At 33.6% G+C, this 22,579-nt stretch overlaps 2 protein-coding genes across 3 annotated transcripts; one reads left to right on the plus strand and one right to left on the minus strand.

The window, feature by feature from the left end:
• Nucleotides 1–9,453: 9,453 nt before the first annotated feature.
• On the plus strand, nt 9,454–20,376 carry LOC105112470 (uncharacterized). Of its 2 annotated transcripts, XM_011008174.1 has the most exons (14): nt 9,457–9,888; nt 10,185–11,263; nt 11,590–11,738; nt 12,233–12,408; nt 12,523–15,702; nt 15,846–15,958; nt 16,416–16,623; nt 16,973–17,086; nt 17,757–17,864; nt 17,963–18,095; nt 18,541–18,746; nt 19,087–19,283; nt 19,404–19,593; nt 20,123–20,376. In XM_011008174.1, the coding sequence occupies exons 1-13, from the start codon at nt 9,685–9,687 to the stop codon at nt 19,468–19,470; spliced, it is 5,934 nt and encodes a 1,977-aa protein (XP_011006476.1). In that variant the 5' UTR covers nt 9,457–9,684; the 3' UTR covers nt 19,471–19,593; nt 20,123–20,376. The 2 variants fall into 2 exon arrangements, with proteins under 2 accessions (XP_011006477.1, XP_011006476.1); XM_011008175.1 differs by lacking the exons at nt 17,757–17,864; nt 17,963–18,095; nt 18,541–18,746; ... (1 more) ...; nt 19,404–19,593; nt 20,123–20,376 and having other exon boundaries at nt 9,454–9,888; nt 16,416–16,618; nt 16,967–17,085.
• Nucleotides 20,377–20,656: 280 nt separating this feature from the next.
• Nucleotides 20,657–22,066, minus strand: LOC105112475 (uncharacterized). The gene is made up of 2 exons (XM_011008183.1): nt 21,512–22,066; nt 20,657–21,354 (listed from the first exon to the last, which is right to left on the minus strand). Exons 1-2 carry the CDS (start codon nt 21,965–21,967, stop codon nt 21,307–21,309), a joined length of 504 nt encoding a protein of 167 aa, XP_011006485.1. The 5' UTR covers nt 21,968–22,066; the 3' UTR covers nt 20,657–21,306.
• Nucleotides 22,067–22,579: the final 513 nt, after the last annotated feature.

A 22,579-nucleotide genomic window follows, 5' to 3' on the forward strand; every position in this document is an offset into this window, starting at 1 on the left:
CATACATGTAGGATCTGCCATATAACAATTGTTTCTCAGAATAATGTCTTGAGAGAGAGAGAGAGAGAGAGAGATAGAGAGCCAACTGCAAGAGTAACGAATTTGCTCGTTCGAAAGATGAAAATCATAGCTTCATCAAAGATCCATACCATATATTTGTGAAAACTAAACCTATGTAAAGGGATATCTACTCAATCCGTGTCATACTTTACAATAAGTCTTCTGTAGGATTATGCTGCATGTACATTATTCCTTCGTTGGAACTTGGTCATTAGACCCCTAATTAGGAGTCTATTTTGTATCATTTTGAAGATTTATCTTTGTAATTAAGACTCCTAGGCAATGAAAATCACAGATGCTTTACGAGGAAGAGAAGATGTTTTTACTTCCCTTAACCCTCTATTATAACTAAAATTTATTATATTTCGTTTTCCATCTTTGATTTTTTTCAGTGTTCTTTAACAACTAAAGATATTTCCAAACTAATTCTCTCACACCAAGACAATTCTTTCCTTGATCAAGAAGTCTCTCTGTTTCTCTTAGATTTATGATCATCGATATCTACCCCACTCTCAAATTACAGGATTAAATTCGAGGAAGGTCTGCAAGAATATAAATATAGCAAAAAATAATAATAATTAAGCACAACTTTAGGATTGTTTATTATATAAATCTATTCGTACGATGCAGTTGTAAATGTTCAAACACTGAGCTGTGCATTCCCCTTTTCAGAAAACCCCCCAAATTAACCTTATATTCTTCACATTTGTCAATTCAGCCTAATTTAATTGAATCGTAAACTATATGGTCCGATGGATGGATTTCTATAACACCCTCAATTAAATTTATGTTAGCTTTACATATATATATATATATATATATATATATATATATATTCATGATTCCTAACTATCCTTAAAATTTTTAAGTTTATTATTTTTATTATTTTAATTATTAAAAATTCAGTAGAATTTTCTTTATATATTGACCTTTTCAAATGTCAACATCACCTAAAAATACAATTTATTATGTATATTTATAACCGGACCATTCTAGATTTTTTTCGACATAATCCAATTACTCATCATTCTATCCTATTCAACATATACCTTCTTTATTTTCCATTCTAATAATAATATTATATCTTTTCTTTTCATACATGATGTTATTAAAACAAAACATGTTATAAAGTTATTTACATCCATACAAAAAATTTAGATGCATACAAAAAAGATAGATAATTATTTAAATAGTACTATATGATTTTATATTAATTACAAGCTAAAAAGATAACTTCAAATCTCAGTAAATTATAATATTACATAACCAATATATCAAAATATACTTACTAAATAACTACCCATAAAAAGAAAAGAATCAAGATTATCCCAATATAGGAGAAGGACTTACAACAAAGCAATATAATTTATTTATTAATACCAATTAAATTTATTTATACATATATAGTTTATACATTTTTTTAACACCATAATCTCTAATAAATTATCTCTAGATATATCATACAACTTTAGTTATTTTTAGATGACTTCTCCATTACCAAGCTTCATAATTTTCTTGTAAGGTTTACTCGTCTTGCCACCTTAGTTCCCATTTTAATAAAAACCAAGTAATCATATAAATAATCTAGATTTTCCTCAAAATCTGATCAAGTTTATTTTCACCTTAGCCATCTCATACATAGATGACTAAGTCCTCTAACCACACCTTAGTTTCCATTCTTACGGATAACTAAGTCAATTTTTTTGCATCAAATCTTCTTAGTTCTTATTTTTACGAATAACTACGTTATCTGACTATATCATCTTAGCCCTGCCTTTATGAACAACTAAGTCAAACACAATTCACCTTAGCTTTCCATCACTTGGAAGACTAAGTCAAAATAAAATATTTATATCTCCTTCGTTTTTTACCATTCAAATAACTTAAGTCATATATATTATCTTTTATATTTATTAAATTTCTTCATCGAATAATTTTTATTCGTCACCATATATTCTCATAATTCTCTTGCATTCATGACACAATTTTGTTTCACTAATTATTGAGCATGCATAACAAAGATAATCCATTCACATATAGAAAAAAGAAAGAACAACTATAATAACTTTATATAATTCAGGAGTTAAACACCTACCTGCACATAAAACTTTATCATTAATGCATCAACACACCATAATTACACACAATCATACAAGTTTAATTACATTCCATGTTCATCATCTTTTATTCCTAACATGATTGGCCAGTGTTGTCTCTATAACATCTAAATTTTATCTTTCATCCTTTATTATTTTGCATTATTTTCAACCTATCCTATCAGAAATGTATCAATTTCAACAATTTCATATTTTCTGAAAATGTTCTCCTGAGAAACCTAATTCAAAAATCTAAGAACAATACATTAAATCTATTTATTTTCATCCAAACTTGTTTTAAAGAACTTAGAACTCGTTACTCAACACTAACATAAACTTCAAAAGCTAACTTGATGATGTCTTTCCTCCCTTTTAATTTTTCTTCTTTGCCATGACTTACAATCCCTTTTTCTCCCTTCTCCCTCACTTAGTTTCTTCTTAAATCTTTGCTTGAGGGAGTGATATGTGTTTTACACCTTTTAGATCCTTAATTCTACATAATTTCCACTCTTTCTCTCAAGGTATTTTTATTTTTCTTAAAGTGTTTTACTCTCCTTCTTTTCTTTTTCTTTTTTTGTCCTCTATTATATCTCTATTTCTAGTGTCAAAAGAAGGGAGAAGAAATTGTTGGAACTTATCCAGCTCATCAAAATATTTATAAAATTATCATTGATGAATTTTATATTATTTACTACTCGATTATTAACAATTTTAAAATATCTTCCCAAACTCAAATTGGCCTAAAATTATAATTGAATGTAGGACTATATGTTATGAGATTTCTCATAAAATGTCAGCTCGGTCCCAAGGTTGGATTGCACATTATGCTCAATAGTGTAAAACTAGTCAATAGGTGATTTTTTAAAAAATAATTCATCAAAAATCCAACTTCTCTCATTTTATTATTATTATTATTATTACTACTTTTAACTATTCTTTTTATCACTCATTTTTTAAGGTTTCACAATAAATGTATTTTTAATTTTAATTTTAATTTTTAGCTTAAGACCATATCTAAAGATACAATGATAACCTAATATATCAAGGCTTGACATAATATCAAACATAGATAATATGGGTTTCCATGCCCAATATTACTGGGTTCAACTACATGCTAAAGCTATGTAGACGTGGATTTGGCAAGCTGTCAGACTCAGTATTCTTAGATTTAGCTATGCGTTCAGCTCAATATGATCGTCAAACTCATACCTAATTGGACTTAGTATGATGCTAAGCCCACATTAGACCATAAGGCTTTATTTTTTATTCTTATGAATTTTAACATAAAATCTTAAGGTCAAGAATGCTCATATCTTCACACCTTCAAGCCTATAAAAGTATTCCAATAGCCTACCATATTTTCATCAATATTAATGTTGTGTAAAGAATATTTCAAACCTCTCTATTCAAGCAACATGACAAGGCTCAAATGCTATAAAATACCCCTACCAACTAGATAATAGGTTCATAATTTTTATTCTCTAAGTATTTATACTTTAATTATCAAAGCATTTATCATACAAAAACAAAAACAAAAACTTTTGTTCTTAGAATTGAAAGTTTATTCTCTCATTTATTATAATCTCTTACTAAAAGTTATTGACTTTATCATCAGATGATAGTAAAACCTCCAATCAAAAAGGATTATTTTATAGATGTTAGGTTTACTATCACTAATCATCCACTTCATAAGCTTTGGAGAAGGAAATATTAATATGAACGTGTGATTATCCACTATCCAAACCTTAAAAAACCACACGCTTAAGCATATTGAATTTTAAAACATCATCAATTGGCCCCATTTTATGAGAACCTGATCAAAAAGTCATCAATTATTCTTCCAAAACTGGTTTTTGACATCCCTAATAATTATCAATGGTATACGATAAAGATACCCCTAGGATGAGATACGTCATGAACCTTCTTGTAGTTGCTGGCATATTTACTCCATCAAAGTTTTAATAACTCATTAATCAAATGCAAACCCTTACTTAAGCCATGTTGGTAACCTAGAGGCAACATCATACCTTGACACCCCAAAAAGTTTTGGCACGTGATGTACCACCCTCGGTCTTAGCTTACTAACCACAAATTATCCCCTTAATTAGAAAACAATTGTATTATCTAATTGAGGTTGAGAAAAATAACACGAAGAGTTTTCCACCCCAATAATCTCTTAGTCACTCTGAAGGTCTTTTTTATCAATGTGAAGCTCTCTTAATAAGTGGTCACTCTAGACATGATCCCTTTAGCCACCACTTGATAAAAAGTATTTATCAATCTTGTTGTTCCATACTAAAATTGTTTAGCTCTCTCTAAAGCCTATTAGAAAATAGTCTGAGAGAAGTTTGCTTGGAAGATACATAAGAAATTAGGTTTATAGTCCTTATGAAATAAAGAGATCTTATCTAGACAAGTTTTGCATACCCTCAAATATAAAGAGTTAATCTCTATAAAGATGACTTTGAACAACTACAATGGTCTAATATATCTATGAGAACACATCCAAAACATGTGTAATAACATTAAGTAGGTCATCCAAGAAGGTGATATTATATGCAAGATCCTCATTATGAACTTCAGGGGGTTATAATAAGCCTGATATAACAACATTAAGTCAAGTTCTATCATGTGTTCTAATGACCTATGTGTTAAAATTTTGTTATAATTTAGTACCAATATACTCGTCAATAGGAGCTCCATAGAACTCTTTAATGTTACTCAATCAGGAAGGAAATCCATTAGGGTATATTTAAAGAGGTTTAATGAAGAAATGCTCGAGATGGAGAATTGATCAAGTTAGTAGCCTTAGAGGCTCTGATAAGTGGAGTGGAAAAACGCTCTTTATAGAATGATTGATATGTCTTACTAGTTAGAAGCTTGTTAAAGGTGAAGCTAGTCATGAAGAATTATATACGGGTAGGAAAAACCATTATGTTAAGGCATGAGCCTCCTAATTTCTACTATAAGGCTGAGGATAAGAAACCTTTCAAACAAAACCACTCTCCCAACAGAGGTAATAATTTCAAGAAAGGTAAAAAAAGGTTAGTGAGGAAGGATGTGCAATACCCTAAAAAGAGGTGTACAACTCCCTTGAATACGACCCTTATAGAAATTTTTATAGCCATTAAAGGGAAAGACTTTGTTTAATATTCACCTTGTATAGTATCGCCTCCATACACATGCACCTTTAAAAAAATTTCTTTATTCTATAAGGACAAAGGGTAAGATATGAAAGATTGTTTCACGTTAAAGAAATAGATTGAGAGGCTAGCAGCTAAAGGTTATTTAAAATAATTTATTAATAGATGTGCCCATGTGAAACATGGAAGAAAAAAGCTCAGCCAACCTATTCAAGCCTTGCCTAAGATCAATATGATTTTAAAGGGCTTGTCGATGAGCGAAGAGACTTCTAATGGAAAGAGGAAGTATGAAAAACAGGCTCTCATAACAACTCATCAACAAGCTAAATGGTATGAACCTATCACATTCACTCTAGATGATAGAGATGGGGTGATTTACCCTTATGAAGATGTACTATTACTTTGACCTTAATAATATCAATGGAAACATATTTAGTTATATAAATTAAAAAATAAATTTTCTTAATTAAAACAAAATCTCCAATTAAAATCCAACATAAACTCTAGTTGCTAAGATTATTACTATAGCTTTATTAATAATATCAATTGACTAAAAAACTATATGATCGCATCAATTAAATAAAATCTATCTCATTTCAAATAATATTTTTAAATACGATAAGTAACCCTTAAGCTTAATTTAAACCCTAATTTCTTTAATTCAAACCTAATTGATTCCATAAATAACATCAATTGCATAAAAACACACATAATTGCTTCACTTAAGGCAAAAATTATCTTAACATCAACAAAATATTCAATTATGAAACACAATACAAATAATCATAAATCAAAACTTAAAATTTCTCAATTCAATAATGAAACCCATAAAACTAAGAGATAATGCAATTATTTTACCTTGATTTTTTTAATGGCTCAATGGTGATTCCACCTATTTTCATAGTAAAGAGGTTGTTAATCAAGCTTGGGTTAATGGTTTGCAATAACAAAATAGTATAAAGATTCGTAAAGATGAGAAAAAGATGATTCTAGTGTTTTGGTGGAGGATTATAGGCTGCTTTCGATTATTGGAGTCTATTTTGATAGTGGTTTTTTAAGGTTTTTTTTCTTTTGAAAGAGTAGCAACTATAAAAAACAGGTGAGTGTTTAAATACCCATCATAACCACTATTCTGAATTGCAATTTCAATCATAATTGTGATTCTAAATAATGATTTTGTTTCAAATCGTAATTTGGAATAACAATTGTGTTAACCTATGTCAATTCCCCCAATACGTTTTCAAATTGTGTCATTCCCCTAAAATTTTATATTAATGGTTTTATTTTTCTAAAAAAGATTATTATTTTATTGATTTTGTCCAATATCATGTGATTGATGGCATTCTTTAAATTTGTCCTTTAATTTCATGGAAATGGCTTAAATTTACATCAACATCTTAGCATAAATTATATAGCAAATAATGTCTAATATTCATTAAATGAAATTGAAAGAAAGCAAAATTGATGATTTCTTAAAATCCAAGATATGTAACTAAAAGGTTATTTTATGTTTGTGATAGTAGTTAATTAATATATTAAAGTGCTTTGATTTCTTCTTCTTAATCTAAGAAACTTTATACTTATAATAGAAGCTTGAATACCTATAAAAATAATCCCAATTGGGGGATTTAATCTAATGATAAAGTCAACATATTTATAGAAAATCTATTAAATGACTTAAGAAAATAAATAATTTAAAAGAGTTTTAAATTTAAAAAACAAAGATGTTTATTCTTAAGTTTTAAGTTGGTCAATGCTTTGAAATCTTATATTTATCTTAAGAGAAGAAAAATTATGAACCTTTTATCTGGATAGTTCAGGGGGGTATTTATACCCCCTAAACCTTATCGTTTTCGGATAAGAGAAAGACTAGAAAGTCCTCTATTTTTAGTGATATTAATGGAACATAAATATTTTTTATATATCATTAATGAGATAGTAAATATGATAGGTTCCTTAAAAGACCTTGCACATACTTATAAACATAGAAAAATCATTATCTTAATATAAATGATTATTTTAAATGAAGAGGCATGGTGATTTATCATGTCTTTAATACTTATATTGTAGAGGATCGTCCAAAATCAGACATATAACCTTAGAGCTTAGTAATGTCCAGATTCTTTAGGCTTGACATGTTTGCTAGAATTAGGTTTCCTTAGATTTAGTTCCTTGGGTCTGATATGTTTGCTAGATTCACGTTTCCTTGAACTAACTGACCACCAAATCCAAGTTCTTTGAGTCTGACATGTTAATTAGACCCATGTTTTCTTAGACTTGGTTGACTACTAACTCCAAGTTTTTTAGGTTTGGTATATTTATCAGACTCATGTTTTATTAGACTTGACTAACTGTCAAGTTCAAGCTCTTTTAGGTTTGACATATTTGTCAAATTCACGTTTCCTTGAACTTGACTGATTATCAAGTCCAAGTTCTTTGGGTAAGCCAACCAAGTCCATAGAAATACGGGTTTGGCATGTTCGCTAGACCCACATTACCTTAGACTTGGTTGGTTGTCAAGTTGAAGTTTCTTAGGTCTAATATGTTTGTCAAACTCACGTTATCTTAGACTTGGTTGTCAGCGAAGTCCAAGTTTTTTGGGTCTAGCATGCTTGTCAAACCCATGTTATCTAGGGTTTGGGTGATTACTAAGTTCAGGTACTTTAAATCTAACATTTTCACCAGAGCCGTGTTATCTTGGACTTGGTTGACCATCAAATCCAAGTTCATCAGGTTTAACATGTTCGCGAGACTCACATTTCCTTAGGTTTAGTTGTTGACATTCAAGTCCAAGTTTTTTAAGTCTGATGTGTTTTTCAAACCAATGTTATCTTGAGTTTGGTTAAATAACAACTCCAAATTTGTGGGAGTTGATATATTTATCATATTCATGTTACCTTAAATTTAATTGATTGACAAGCTCAAGTAAAATATGTAAGATCTATTTTATTTTAAAAAAATTATTTATAAAAATTTTAACTAAAAATTAATTGATCAAGAATAATGTGCCAAATTTTATAAGATAAAGGCATGAAGATAGAATGAAGATAAACGTATATATAGCTCTTGATTTTTTTTAATTGAAATACATCTTTTAATTGTTATGTTAAGCCCTTCATTGGTGAACAGTTAAAAATGAAAAAAAAGTCCAACTGCATTCGCGAGACCATTGGCTTGAAATGCTTTTCAACATGTAAATGAAGATTCCATAGTTAATATATACGAATATAGTGATGGCAGCTAGATCATAATATTTTATTATAAAAAGCATTCAAAGAAGATATTTAAATAATAGATTAATTATAAGATAATGTGATAAATCAAATTATAGTACTTATGAACACCATTCTCTTATTATAAAGACGTCATCCTACTCGTATAATAGCACTTCAAAATTCAAAGTTGTTTGATAAAAACTTAAAAAAGTTGATTTAATGGTTAAAGAGAGATATTTTCTATCCTTTAATTTTTTATTTTTTTAAGTTAAAGCATCTAAGATAATTTGTTAAATTACTCTGAATATATGCAATATGGAGGGTGTGTTCTAAAAGAGAAATTTAATCTTAATTAATGCACAAGTTAATCTAATAATACTTTATATCATAAAAAAATCATTTAGTAAAAAGAAAAAAAATCTTATTTAATTTTAAAGATATAATTAGAAAAAATACAAGTACACTCACTCTTTGTTAAAATTTTAATACAAACTTTAAAGTTTTTATTTTATTTTTATATTTTCATTTAAAATTATTGTAATAAAAAATAAATAAACTTTAAAAATTAATTTAGAGAATATTGGAGAACATGGTGCAAACTTTATTTTTAAAAAATTAATTTTTTATTAAAAATTAAAATTTTTATTTTTTTAATCTGTTTAATTGGTTGTTTTTAAAAAAAGTTTAAAAATTAAAAATATTATTTTAATATTAATCGGTTTAATTGGTTGTTTTTAAAAAAAATTTAAAATTTAAAAATATTATTTTAATATAAAAAATATTTTAAAAAATAAATTAATTCACACTAAAAACAGAAATTAGATGATTCTTTTGACGAGCTGTTTTTACCGTTAGTACCGGAAGGCGTGGGAATTTAAAACGTGCACTATTAAAAAAAAAAAACCCTACAGACAAAATAATTAACAAAACACCACACGAAACCTTAAAATCCAATACAAATCCAAAAAACGACCGTAACGCGAACAAGTCACCAATCAATCATCTCTCTCTTAAGACCAATCTTACCCGTCTCTCTCCGTAACAAAGTCCATTCCTTTTCTCTTCCTGTCTCTTGATGGGAGATAATTATAATTCGTCTCCCATCACGAGCCAAACCCTAACCCCATCTCAAAATAAACCCTAATTAACCTTCCAAATCCAAATTTCACGATGTTTTCGTGGAATTTTGCAAAATCGGCGGAGGCTGTGCTGTCGCGGTTGGCGGTGAAGAGGCTGTGCAAGTTTGTATTGAAGAAGAAATTAGGGCAGTTTATATTAGGAGATATTGATCTTGATCAGCTCGATGTTCAAATCAGTGAAGGCACTATCCAACTCAGTGATCTTGCTCTTAATGTTGATTGTCTTAATGAAAAGGTAAAGCGCTTAATTTAAGTCTCGTCAAGCTGGAACTTTTGCTCGTTAAAGTTTATTTGGCTGAAATCTTTATTGACATTTTGTTATTATGCTTTTTTAATTAATTTTAGCGGAATTAACAGCTGGTTATTTTAGTTAGTTGCTTGAAATTAGGTAACTTTTAGGGTCCTTTGTTTAATAATTTGTTATATTTGTTTCCGATTTTTTTTTCAATTTTGGTTTTTGAATTGTTAATTGAGGTTTGAAGGTTGTTTTCTAATTGAGGTAATTTTATTTGTTTGGATTGAGTTTTCTAGTTTGGGGTAGCGGCATCAGTGATGATAAAAGAAGGGTCAATTGGTTCATTGTCGGTTAAAATGCCATGGATGGGTAAAGGTTTTCAGGTTGAGATGGATGAGCTTGAACTTGTACTTGCACCCTGTTTGAAGAAAAGTAATACACCAACTGGAGACGAGACTGGTAGTTGTAGTCAAGATAGTAGACATAGGCAGAAGGGTGTGGGAAAGTTTGGGAATGATTTGATGGAAAACGCTGCAAAATCTAGTCATGTTGATGTTCATGAAGGTGTAAAGACAATTGCAAAGATGGTGAAGTGGTTTTTGACGAGTTTCCATGTAAAGGTTAAGAAGCTGATTGTTGCATTTGAGCCGTATTTTGAGAAGGATGAAAAGAAGGTTGGGTGTCAAGAAACTTTGGTCCTCAGAGTATCTGAAATAGAGTGTGGAACCTGTGTTTCTGAAGACCCTAACTCGAGCTCTGACCATGGAGTTGAGAACTTTCTTGGGATAAGTCATTTAATGAATCTTGTGGAGTTTCAAGGAGCAGTACTTGAACTTCTCCAGACAGATGGCGTGTCAGATTCAAGTTTTAGTGAGCAGTTTTTTGGGCATTGCCGATCAAATCCTACAACTCCTATTTTGACAGGGAAAAAAGGTGGATTTTCAGGGAATTTGAAGTTAAGTATTCCTTGGAAGAATGGTTCATTAGACATTCGCAAATTGGATGCTGAGCTATGTCTTGATCCTATAGAATTAAGACTTCAACCAAGCAAAATCAAGTGGTTCCTACTTTCATGGGAAACTTGTAAGCATATCGATAAAGATGGTGGGGGGGATGCACATTATAGATCAACAGAATCTGTCTGCTTCAACTCCTCTTCTCATTTCCATTCATCATTAACCAGTCCTACTGCGTTTGCTATTGATAATTCAATCCCTGTTCATGGTAGTTTTACATCTGCCATCTCATCTTTTACCGGGAAAGAATCAGTCAGTGAAGCAATGCTATCTGGATCACATCTTATATCTGACTGGGTGCCAAATTCTATTCAAAACGAGAAAGATGGTATCCAAGAAGAATTAGACCTTGGAGCAAGGTTAGTGCATCTTTCTTGCTTTTGGGTTCCACTCTTTTTTTTATTGCTAATATGGAATTATCATACACAAGCATCTGATCTTATAAATACTATGAAGTGCTTATGAAATTTGCACCCTTCCCTTAGTAGTTTGGGATTTGAAAAATTCATTTTGAGATGTAATGTTTGGTGAAAAGGATTGTAATCCTGCAAATAAATATTAATCTATAATGATTGTAATCCTGCAAATACATATTAATCTATTTGTCCATAAATCATTTTCATCTTTAACTTCGTTTTTTTTTTCCCTGTTTTGGTAATGCTGACATTTCTTGGCCAATTTTCAGTGTGGACCAGTTTTTTGAATGTTTAGATGGAATGAGAAGCTCACAATCAGCTTTGGGAAGCAGTGGGATGTGGAACTGGACATGTTCTGTTTTCAGTGCATTAACTGCAGCATCCAGCCTTGCTGCTGGATCTTTTCATATTCCTTTTGGTATGTGCACTTGTTTCCATAAGTGTGCCATTTTGTGCATTCATTGTTGCCCAAATTTGAGAGCTACTTATGCACAATCTCATCATATATGTTGTTCCTCCTGTAATATCATGGATATAACATTTTTCCTGCATTTTCATATTAAGATATAACTTGCATTCTCTTTTAGGATCTATTTTATTTTTCCATCAGGCATCATATGGTTTTATGGAGTACATCTAGCTAACACATGCTTTCTTAATACTATAAAGTGCATCCATTCAGTTCTTTTGATTTGGTGGACTGAGGATTTTTTTGTGTTCATATCTTTTCTTGCAAGTGATGTTATTTAGTTAATGCTAGGCACATGAGATATTCATTGCTACGTTTCTAGTGTAACATTTATATTCGATGATGCTTGTTTTGTCATGATAAGGTTTTCAGACTTTAACTGTGATCTTTTTCTGGTATGTGATTTGTATTATAATTCTATTTTCCTTCTTGACCATGTACAGAAGATCAGCATGTTCAAACGAACCTTAAAGCGACTTTGGCTGGAATTTCTATCTTGTTATCCTTTCAGGATGATGATCAGGAAGACTTGTATGGTCAAAAGAGTGATCAGAATACTGTTGATTTGGAGGTTCATTGTCTGGGTGCAGAGTGCAAAGATATTTTTGTTGTTTTGCAGGTAAAATTTTCCTTGAAGAATTAGAATTCTTTTACAATCTGCTTTGCTGTTTGCTCCTTATTGATTTTTTATGGTATTCCTCTATCTAACTTGAAAATTTGACAAGGTCAACAGGTATGTCCTCAAGAAAAGAGGTTTGAAGGAACAGTGAAGTCTATTGAGGTTGCTGATTACTTGTACAATAAAAATGATGCCATGAATCTTCACTTGCACGATTATAGCAGTGATAGCAACAGTGGAACTGTTTTGATTAAAAATCTGCAAGCTGAAGTTCAAGGTGCTCTCCCTCCATTTCCTTATTTGGATGAATCAAACACATTAGTTGTACCAGGAGTTCCATCTGGAAATGCAACCAAAGTGAAATTGCTCGGTACCTCAGGTGTCACTCGGTGCCAATTTACTGTAAGTTCTAACTCGTCAGATAAAAGGTTTACAGGGACAAAGTCATTTTCAGTGCAACTGCCACTGTTAATATTCTGGGTGAACTATGGTTCAGTAAACATGATACTGAGTCTCCTGAAGGATGCTGAAAAATCTGTTGAAATGAGTGCCCAGAGGAGTGGATTTCCATCTGTCAATAAGAAGTGTGAATTTTCTCATGGAAATATGAAAAAAGGTTCAAGTTCTGGGGTTTCAACGTTAACTTGTACAGAAAATTTGCAAGGTAGTATATCAATCCCTTGTGCAAGAGTAATACTATGTTTCCCATTTGCAAGTGGTGGAGATGTTGGAGGCCACTCTTCCTGGAATCAATTTATTGCTTTTGATATTTCTTCACCATTGACTTTGGAAGAGGGAAAAGTTCTAGAAAATAGTCTAACATTGAATTCCTGTTCGCGGAAAAGGCAACCTCCAAGGGCCACTGGTTCTTTGCATTTGAATGTTGGTAATCTCGAAGTTTATTTGGTCAATCCAGCATGTAAGAATGATGGAATTAGCTCATCTACTGTAACACCAAGGCGTAAATTTTGTGCGCAGAAGATTGTGTCTGTCAGTAATAGAGCTGGTTCTCTATGTGCAATTAAGATGCTTTGGCAGGAAGACCCTGTGACTGGTCCTTCTATTGCTGAGATAGCCAATTCTTTGCCAACTCCAGAGAGCAGAAGAAAATTCATGGTGAAAGGCTATGAGTTTGCTAGTGCAACTGCTGTCAAAGATTTAGGAGATTTAAATTCGCGAACCAGAGAGAAGATAATTTTGAGCTCTGCATTCTTCTTTCACGTTCATCTCTTTTCTGTTATGGTTGATGTTAGCAGTTCTCAGTACAGTAATCTGCATTGCCTTCTAGATCAGATGATTAATGGATTACCAGGCATGGCCTGCGATGCAGTAAGTGTTGGGGAATTGCCATCTGTCAGTCCAACTTCAATTCTTGTGGAGTGTGAATCAGTAGATTTTTCAATTAGACCAGATACAAAGGATGATATAAAAAGTTCATTACAGAGTGAACTTCCTGGATCATGGCATTATTTAAAATTGAAAATCCGAAAATTTGATATGTTGTCTGCCTCAAATATTGGAGGTATCAGGGGTGCCAATTTCTTTTGGCTGGCCCATGGAGAAGGTAAATTGTGGGGTTCCATCACTGGAGTTCCAGATCGAGAGTTTCTTCTGATTTCTTGTAGCAACTCCACTATGAAACGTGGAGATGGAGGAGGTTCCAATGCATTGTCTTCTATGTTGGCTGGTTCTGAAATTATACACGTATGGGATCCAGAGAGTTCACGTGATTTCACATCTGTTACTGTCAGATGTGCCACAATTATTGCTGTTGGTGGTCGCTTGGATTGGCTGGATGCAATATCCTCCTTCTTCACTTTGCCATCTCCTGAAGTTGAGAAGGCAAGTGATGAAAGTTTGTCAAAGGGGGGTTTGAATGCCCCTTCTGGAACTTCTTTCATTCTAAAGTTGGTTGATATTGGTATAAGTTACGAGCCTCACTTGAAGAATTCGGTAATTGGGGCTCTTCATTCCGAGACTGGTTCCTTGTATTCCAAAGAAGAAACAGGTGAGCCACATGTTGCCTGTCTATTAGCTGCATCTTTGTTTTCACTTTCCAACACAACAATGGAAGATTCTATTGATAGTGATTACAAAATTAGAGTGCAAGATGTGGGGCTGCTTCTTGGTGCCGCACATGATCATGGTGGGACTTATAGTGTGGAATATCTTCATAAGATGGGTTATGCAAAAGTTGCTCATGAGGCCCTGTTTGAAGCAATTTTGAGAACTGACTGTAAGAATGGCCTTCTCTGGGAGCTAGAATGCTCAAAATCCCACATTTATGTGGAAACTTGCCATGACACAACTTATGGTCTGATTCGCTTGGCTGCACAATTCCAAGAGCTTTTTGCCCCTGACTTGGAGGAATCAGTTGTGCACTTGCAGAATAGGTGGAATAGTGTTCGTCAGGCCCAAGAAAGAAACAAGTTAAATGATGAAGGCGGGATTTCCAATCATGATTGTGTTCCATCAACTTCTCAAGTGCACACCCCTACTGCAGATACGAAGAGTAAACTTGGGGTGGCTGGTTTAATGGATGAGATATGTGAAGACGCATTTCACTTGCATGGGACTCAAGCATGCCAGCTTGATTCATACGGATCAGAAATTCATGTTTCACCTGATGAAAGTCTCCTTGGAGAGGCTTGCAGCCTCAGTGTTGAAACTCCAGACTTTTTCTTGGAAGATCTCTCTTATGATGGGTCAGTGCCTTTGGCAGGCCTGGAAAGTAGTCAAACCACATTTCTACAGAGTGGTTCTTTCCCAGAATTTATAGAAGGTTATTACTTGCCTGATTTATGCCCTTCGCCAGAATTGTCAATAGGCAGGCAAACACCATCTGAGAAACTTAAATGCAAATCCAAGAATTTTGACGATGCAGATCATGGAAGAGGAAATGGTGGATGGTACGGGGATGCCCCTTTAAGCATTTTTGAAAATCACATTTCTGGAGCAAGTGGTGAAGCTAGTGTGAATCAGGTTTTGGAAGACCAGCTTCCAACTATGTATTCTGATGATTTTGGGAAGGCCACCGGAAGAGTGCTTTTTAAGAACATTAATGTGAGCTGGAGAATGTATGCTGGTTCTGATTGGCAGGTACATAAAAGGAATGGCGATCCTTCTAGTCATACTTGTGGACGGGAGACAACTGTTTATCTGGAGCTTGCATTATCTGGAATGCGATTTCAATATGATGTCTTCCCAGTTGGTGGGATATATGCGTCTAAGCTTTGTCTTTCAGTTCAGGATTTTCATCTTTATGATGGGAGTAAAACCGCACCTTGGAAACGGGTACTATAACAAAACTCAAATCCATTTTATTTAATTATTTTGTCAATCTCTTTTTTATTTACATACTCATATATATATATATACACACATACATATATATATATAAATGGTGTTTGAATAGTTTTTTCCTTTTGAAATGAAAGATACTAGGATATTATCATTCAAAAGATCATCCTAGGGAATCCACTTCAAAAGCATTCAAGCTGGACTTGGAAGCTGTCAGACCAGATCCTCTAATTCCTCTTGAGGAGTACCGGTATGTGTTTTGCAAGCTGTCATGGTTATTGAGTATGGATTTAGTAGAAGCCTGGTGTAACATCTCTGTTTTGGAAAGCACTGCCATACTATTATCTTAAAAATTCTTCACTATGCAAGGATTGATGTGAGCTTTTTTTTAAAAAGCTGCAAAGAATTTTGGCTGATAGTGTTCATGACGGGCCAGGAATGGAAATGTAGATGTTTTGTGTAATTCTTTTGTTTCATAGGGTTGGCAATCTACCCTAGCCTTTAAATTCTCTTGTTATCTCTTATGATCATGCTCAAAATAACAAATGTTGTACATGTTGGTCCCCTGCATCACAATTTCACAATCACACTTCATGAACTAGAGTCAACCTTATAACCCTGGTTTTTATTTTATATAATTTGTTATAGAGAAACACTGTTTATAGAAGTGCTCCCTCATTGTTAATGGTCATATTTATTCCTTCCAGGTTACGAATAGCTCTCCTTCCTGTGCTATTGCATCTTCATCAAAGCCAGCTTGATTTTCTCATTAGCTTTTTTGGGCCCAAAAGCTTGTCCGCAGGCCAGTCTTCAGACCAAGATCAAAACTCAGACGGTGCAAAGACTTCTGCAACAAATAGCAGTAATCTTGCAGGACATACAATTGCAAATGAAGCATTGCTTCCCTTTTTCCAGGCAAGTAGGATAGGGGCCATGCATGCCATTTATCAAGTGACATGATATCATTGCATTCTATTTCCTTTTTGTTAAACTACTATTTTGAGTGCGATCATGTGAACAGGTAAGGGAAATGGCTAGCCAGTACTCAACAGATTGTTTTACTTGTGTCCTTTTACTCTGATGGCCTGTGTTTTCAGTGAATAATTGCATGAAAAAAGATGGAATGGAAAATGGAATTGACTTTGAATAATTGAACTAGGCCATGATTTTCTTTATTTTATCTGTTTTGAGTTTTTTATTATATTCCGAATTTGATTTTCTGAAGTCAATTTTTTTATGCCCTGATCACATGAACTTATTTCAGAAGTTCGACATATGGCCTATTATTCTTCGAATTGATTACAGTCCCCATCATGTTGATCTGGCAGCATTGAGTAGTGGGAAGTACGTGGAACTTGTGAACCTTGTCCCCTGGAAGGTGAAAATTTTGTTTTTTGAATTAATTAAATTTTGTTTGGTAATTAAGTGTGAATATAAGGTGATGGAAGAAATCAGTTTTGTGGACAGTTCCTGCTTACTGGCTCCAACTATTTAGGTGTTTTGCAGTCCACTTTTGTACATTTGCTACTAGGTTTTGTGATTGATTCCTGATAAAATGACTAGGGCATCATTTAAGAAGTCTGCCATTCTGAATTAAACTTTTAGAAAATGCAACCTGATGGTTTCAAATTTCGTGTTTGTACTAAAATTTTTCAGTAATTGTCTATGCTGTGGGTCATATAGCATTCAAGTGGGGGATTGGGTAGGGCCCAAGCTAATTGTTACATTGTGTCTATCTTGCTATTGATCTAAAGTCCGTGGCCTTTTGTACTCCATTTAATGGCTATCCAGTAATAGATAAAGGTCTCTTGCATGTGAACATAAATATGGCAGGGATTTTTTTCTTTTTGCAAAGATGGCCCCAGACCAATAATTCTCACTTCTTAAATATTGTTGCTTCTCAAATCATTAATTTTTAAACATTAATTTTCTATTATTACAAAACTATTGTAAGCCAATTCACTAGACAAAAAATACTGAACGAAATATAAGTTTTGGGAGTTTCCAGTTGGATGTTCTAATCACCATTAGTAAATTTTTGGATGCAGGGGGTTGAACTACAGCTAAAACACGTTCATGCTGTTGGTGTCTATGGCTGGGGCAGTGTATGTGAAACAATTATAGGGGAGTGGTTGGTGGAGATTTCTCAAAATCAGGTTTTAGTAACATTCTCCATGTGTATTGAGAACTTTATGGTTATATTCTTCATATCAACATGTTTTATGATATCTATTTATCTCTCCTGTATATGTAGATACATAAAATTTTGCAAGGTCTTCCTACCATCCGGTCCTTTGTTGCTGTGGGTTCTAGTGCTGCAAAGCTTGTTTCCTTGCCTGTTGAGAGCTACAGGAAGGATCATAAAATAATCAAGGGAATGCAAAGAGGCAAGTCATGTTGAGTTAAACATTTGTTTGGTCTCTAGCAGTAAAATCTGGGTTGTGTTGCATTATGGTGTAAATGTTACCAGATCATTGTTTGTGTCACATGATTATTTGAGGTGCTTATATTGCATGTTTGTGGTGAATGTCTCTATTTGTCATGTCTATATATCATGGCTAAATTGGTTTGGTGTTTAGTTGCAAGATAAATTTTGATTGTGAAATTTTTGGCAGGTAGCTTAATAATAATAAGAACATGCTCTAGCTGACCAGCATCTCAACAATTCTTTTGGCCCTATACTGAATTCTCTATATTTCAATTATTCTATGGAACTGTTTTCCTCCTTGACTAATTAATTCGTGTTTTTGCATACATTTTGGTTAGAATGTATTGTCTCCACTTCGAAGTTTAATACATGAAAGTAATCATTCTTGGTGATTCTCCATTCAGGTACATTTGCATTTCTAAAACGTATATCACTTGAAGCTGTTGGACTTGGGGTGCATCTGGCAGCTGGGGCTCATGATATTTTGCTCCAAGCAGAATGTATTCTTACAGGTGTTCCTTCTGCTCCTTTATCATGGTCTTTACCGGGAAAAACTAAAGCAAATGTAAGGTGCAATCAACCAAAAGATGCCCAGCAAGGAATTCAGCATGTAAATTCCTCAACTTGCCTTGCTTTTTGCATGGTTGCTCCTTGTGCTTTTTGTTAGGTATCACGCAGTTTTGGGTGCCTTTTTATTTTTTATTTTTTTTGTTAGGGACTAGACATGTAGAAATAAAAGATTGGGAATTTATGGCCGTAATGACCATCATACATTGGGTTTGGTTTATGATCACAATGGAACGGTGCAAGAGGATCCACATAGCCAACCCAACTAGTTTGAGATCCATGGCTTTTTTATTGTGAAGGCCATTTTACATCCATGCGATTTAGGAAATAAAACAATATATTTGTTGCTGTCAAATAAAGCTTTTGTTCTGTCAAATTCACAGGCGTATGAGAGTCTCAGTGATGGACTGGGAAAATCTGCTTCTGCTTTAGTGCGAACTCCATTTAAAAAATACCAGCTTGGAGCCAGTGCAGGGTCTGCCCTGGCAACTGCTGTGCAGGCTGTTCCTGCTGCTGCCATAGCTCCTGTTTCTGCTTGTGCAGGTGCAGCCCATTATGCTCTTCTTGGCCTTAGAAATAGGTCAGTTCCTCTTCCTTTTACCTTTTAGTTCCAATTATGATTAGATCTAAGTTATTTTGCAGTTTATTAAGATGCAATCTTTTCTATCATATATTTACTCTGGTGAGGATGCTTTTGCAGTCTTGACCCTGAACACAAAAAAGAGTCCATGGAGAAATATCTGGGTTCCACAAAGCCAAATGATTGAGATTGATTGAAATGCATGATGAGACCATTGCATGACAAATGGATAGAGAAGGATTCTTGCTGCTCTCTTTCCAAGAGAAGGTCACGAGAGACCTCGGTTGTCACTATAGCCGACATGTACAAAGTAAGTTTGAACTCTACAGCCTGCTTCTTTTGAACACTTTGTATAACACACTAAATAAATGGATCTTGCGTTAGTGGAATGAGAAGTAACTCAATGTCATCGGTCCGGGGAAAAATGACATTAGAAGCTCTGGTTTTGGCATTAGCCAAGCCCTGCTGATGATTTTTCAGCTGTGAAGGTGTTGATGTCCATGAATGGCGTTGATTAACTTCATCTATTTTTTATTGCTGAAGTATCAAGGTTTATAATTTATTACTTTCAGTATCAAATTTTTATGTGGTAGTTAGAAATACAAGAATGAATTTATATGGTTTATAACATATCCGTCCATTGTTTGATGCACAGTCTATGCTCTATAGTAGTATATAAAGTCAAACGACAAGTGTTTAGGTTTCTAAACGTCCTCCTTGTTCCAATTAAAAAAGAAAGCAGCCATCCTGTATGTTGTTGTGACTTGTTTATTCCCCAAGCTCCCTCATGTCCTCGCTATTAGAGTCATTTACTCTTTATCTTCTTTTTTTGGTTGCAGGTGTGCAGTTTAACAAAACCATCAAACAGATTCTTTTCCATCTGGATGAATTAGTAACTTTGTACATTTTGTAAATAGCCATTGATGCTTGTAAGATTTTAGCCATACAGATTGAGAATTGTAATTTATCTGAATTGGTTAGCTGGTGATAGAGAAGGTATGTTGTTTCTATTTGCTGTACATAATTCATTGAATGCTTACAAGAATCAAAAGGTTTGATCATTTTATGTAATTATTGGAAGTGAGATTTTTTAGTTTTATTTTCGTGTGCGTGTTGCAGTTAAACCTATTTTTGGGTCTCCAGCAGCATATTTACTTTACGTTATTGGCATGCAAATTCTGAAACTCGAAAGAATTATTATTATTATTATGGAAAGCTTCATTTTAAAGAAAATACATTCAAGAATCATGCAAGACAAGAATTTACCATCAAAATGTGACTATAAATTTAGATTGAATGCGAGGAGGGAGCACAGTGTAGTAGTACTACTCAAGCCATGGTTAAATTTACCATCACGTTTTCTCAATTGTCTCATCGTTCAAGTAGCGAGTTGATACATCAAGTCCTACTACGTGTATTGACAAACTTTCATGTAACCTCAAATCATGAAGACAACTCTCGCCAAGAAGACTCTTCAACACTTGCCATCAAATGCCCGAAAAGCACCATGCATGCGTGGTGTCTGAAAAGCACTTTGCTATATATCTTTTTTCGGTATGTATTCAGGTAAAATTATCGTTGTGTAAATTACTAAATCGGATTTATAACCGCCCAGTAAATAAATTAAGGAAAAGTGTGATTTAATCAAATTTACAACCCCTCAGTAAATAAATCGAGGAGAAGTGTCTTCTATTAACACCCAGTTGACGAATAAGACATGAATGGTGCAGCTCATGTTAGTAAATGAAAATCATAATCCGATGGTTACATTTATAAATACTAGTTTTAGTGGAAGTTCTTCAACAGCAAACATTTGTACATAGCAAAACAGCCACATACCACTCTTTCCATGTGGGGAGGTACAAGGGAGACGTGTTACTGTTTTTGAGTCGAATGAAAAAGTAAAGCTACAAAGAATAACTAAAACAAAAGATTGCAAGTCAACGAAATCCCAGCTCTGTTGCTGTATCACAGCAACGATTCCCTCCCTCGAAAAAAATTGCCTCTTTCGCTGTGGATAGCATTATGTTTCTTTGCCTTCACAACTTATCCCTCCTTCAATCAACTCTTCCTGCAACATGTAAAGAAGCCAAATTGGTTCTTAGTGCATATCCTAACTTCAGATACCATTTTTCAGTATAAATTGGCAAACTCGAACTTCACATAACCAAAAAATAAAAAGGAAAAGGAAAAGGAAAGAAAGAAAGAAGAACAGAATTCTGTCACACCTGTGTTCTCTTGTTAGTTAGTCCTCCTTCATGAACAAAAACAGGCCTCTCTTCAACAACTCTATCCAAAACCCCACGGTTCCTATCACTTTTCTTAGGTGTAAAGTGACCCCTCTTTAACCTCAGCTTCTCCTTCCACCAGCCTGAACTCTTTGGTGTTGGGAAGGCATCACTATACTCATCATCGACAAGTAATTCATCTCGTAAGGTCATTTTTCGCAGTTGGCTGTTTGTGCAGTTATCCTTCAAGGGCAACATCGTGCCCTTGAAGAAGATTTCATCTGCAGGAATCATGGAGTAGTTTTTCACCGAGAACTCGAAATCTGTGGAAACCGGTGCTTCTCTATAGCTGCTTTCGTACTTGATGGCTTGTTGTGCATCCACAAAATCATTGGAGAAGGAGATTCTTGGATCAATAGAGGAAGTGTAAAAGCTTTGTTGCTCACTGTTGAACATGTTTAAGCATGCCAAGAACTTTCAAACCAACACCCTGAGTCTTTTTAAGTCGTTACTTCTCTTTCACTTTTAGAATCCACATGTACATGCTTGCATTTATATAGAGGTGAGTTTGTTTTATGCGTGTGCTCAGCAGACATCTCATGTTACTTAGATTTGTCAGTGTGTGGTTAAGACGAGGATAAAACAATTTGTATTCCAAATATTTTATTACTGTATCAGTGATCAACTGTTTAAAGTTAACATTATTGACTCTAATGTGTGTTCATTAGGTTTCATGCAACTGTTCAAGTGATGCTTGACGAACAGATAAAGCCATTCTGACCCTACTAGTCTGCCTGATGTGGCCAGATAAAGCCAATATCCGTTTTACAAGGACTCGTAATCATTTAACTATTAACTACGAAGAGCATTTTGCGGACACCAATGGCACAAGGCCCTTTTCCTAAGGGACGAATCCAGGATGAGAGACGCGGGGAGCCAAGACTTTCTCTCTTCAAGAAAACAGGGATTACTAGTTAAATATGCTCAAAAATACGTTTTTTTCAGAGCCAAAAATGAAGGATTCTAGTTTTTCTTTTCGAAGATCGAAATACCTTTTGTTTTCATGAA

Source organism: Populus euphratica, unplaced genomic scaffold, assembly GCF_000495115.2.
Source record: "Populus euphratica unplaced genomic scaffold, PopEup_1.0 scaffold344.1, whole genome shotgun sequence".
NCBI classification, from domain to species: domain Eukaryota; kingdom Viridiplantae; phylum Streptophyta; class Magnoliopsida; order Malpighiales; family Salicaceae; genus Populus; species Populus euphratica.

Excerpts from the sequence above, each read along its gene's own strand:
- LOC105112470 (XM_011008174.1), top strand. The coding sequence starts at position 9,685 with ATGTTTTCGTGGAATTTTGCAAAATCGGCGGAGGCTGTGCTGTCGCGG. Across the intron at positions 15,959-16,415 it reads ATTCCTCTTGAGGAGTACCG|GTTACGAATAGCTCTCCTTC; the intron begins GTATGTGTTTTG and ends TATTCCTTCCAG. Across the intron at positions 16,624-16,972 it reads CATTGCTTCCCTTTTTCCAG|AAGTTCGACATATGGCCTAT; the intron begins GCAAGTAGGATA and ends AACTTATTTCAG.
- LOC105112475 (XM_011008183.1), bottom strand. The coding sequence starts at position 21,967 with ATGTTCAACAGTGAGCAACAAAGCTTTTACACTTCCTCTATTGATCCA. Across the intron at positions 21,355-21,511 it reads TAACTAACAAGAGAACACAG|GAAGAGTTGATTGAAGGAGG; the intron begins GTGTGACAGAAT and ends TACATGTTGCAG.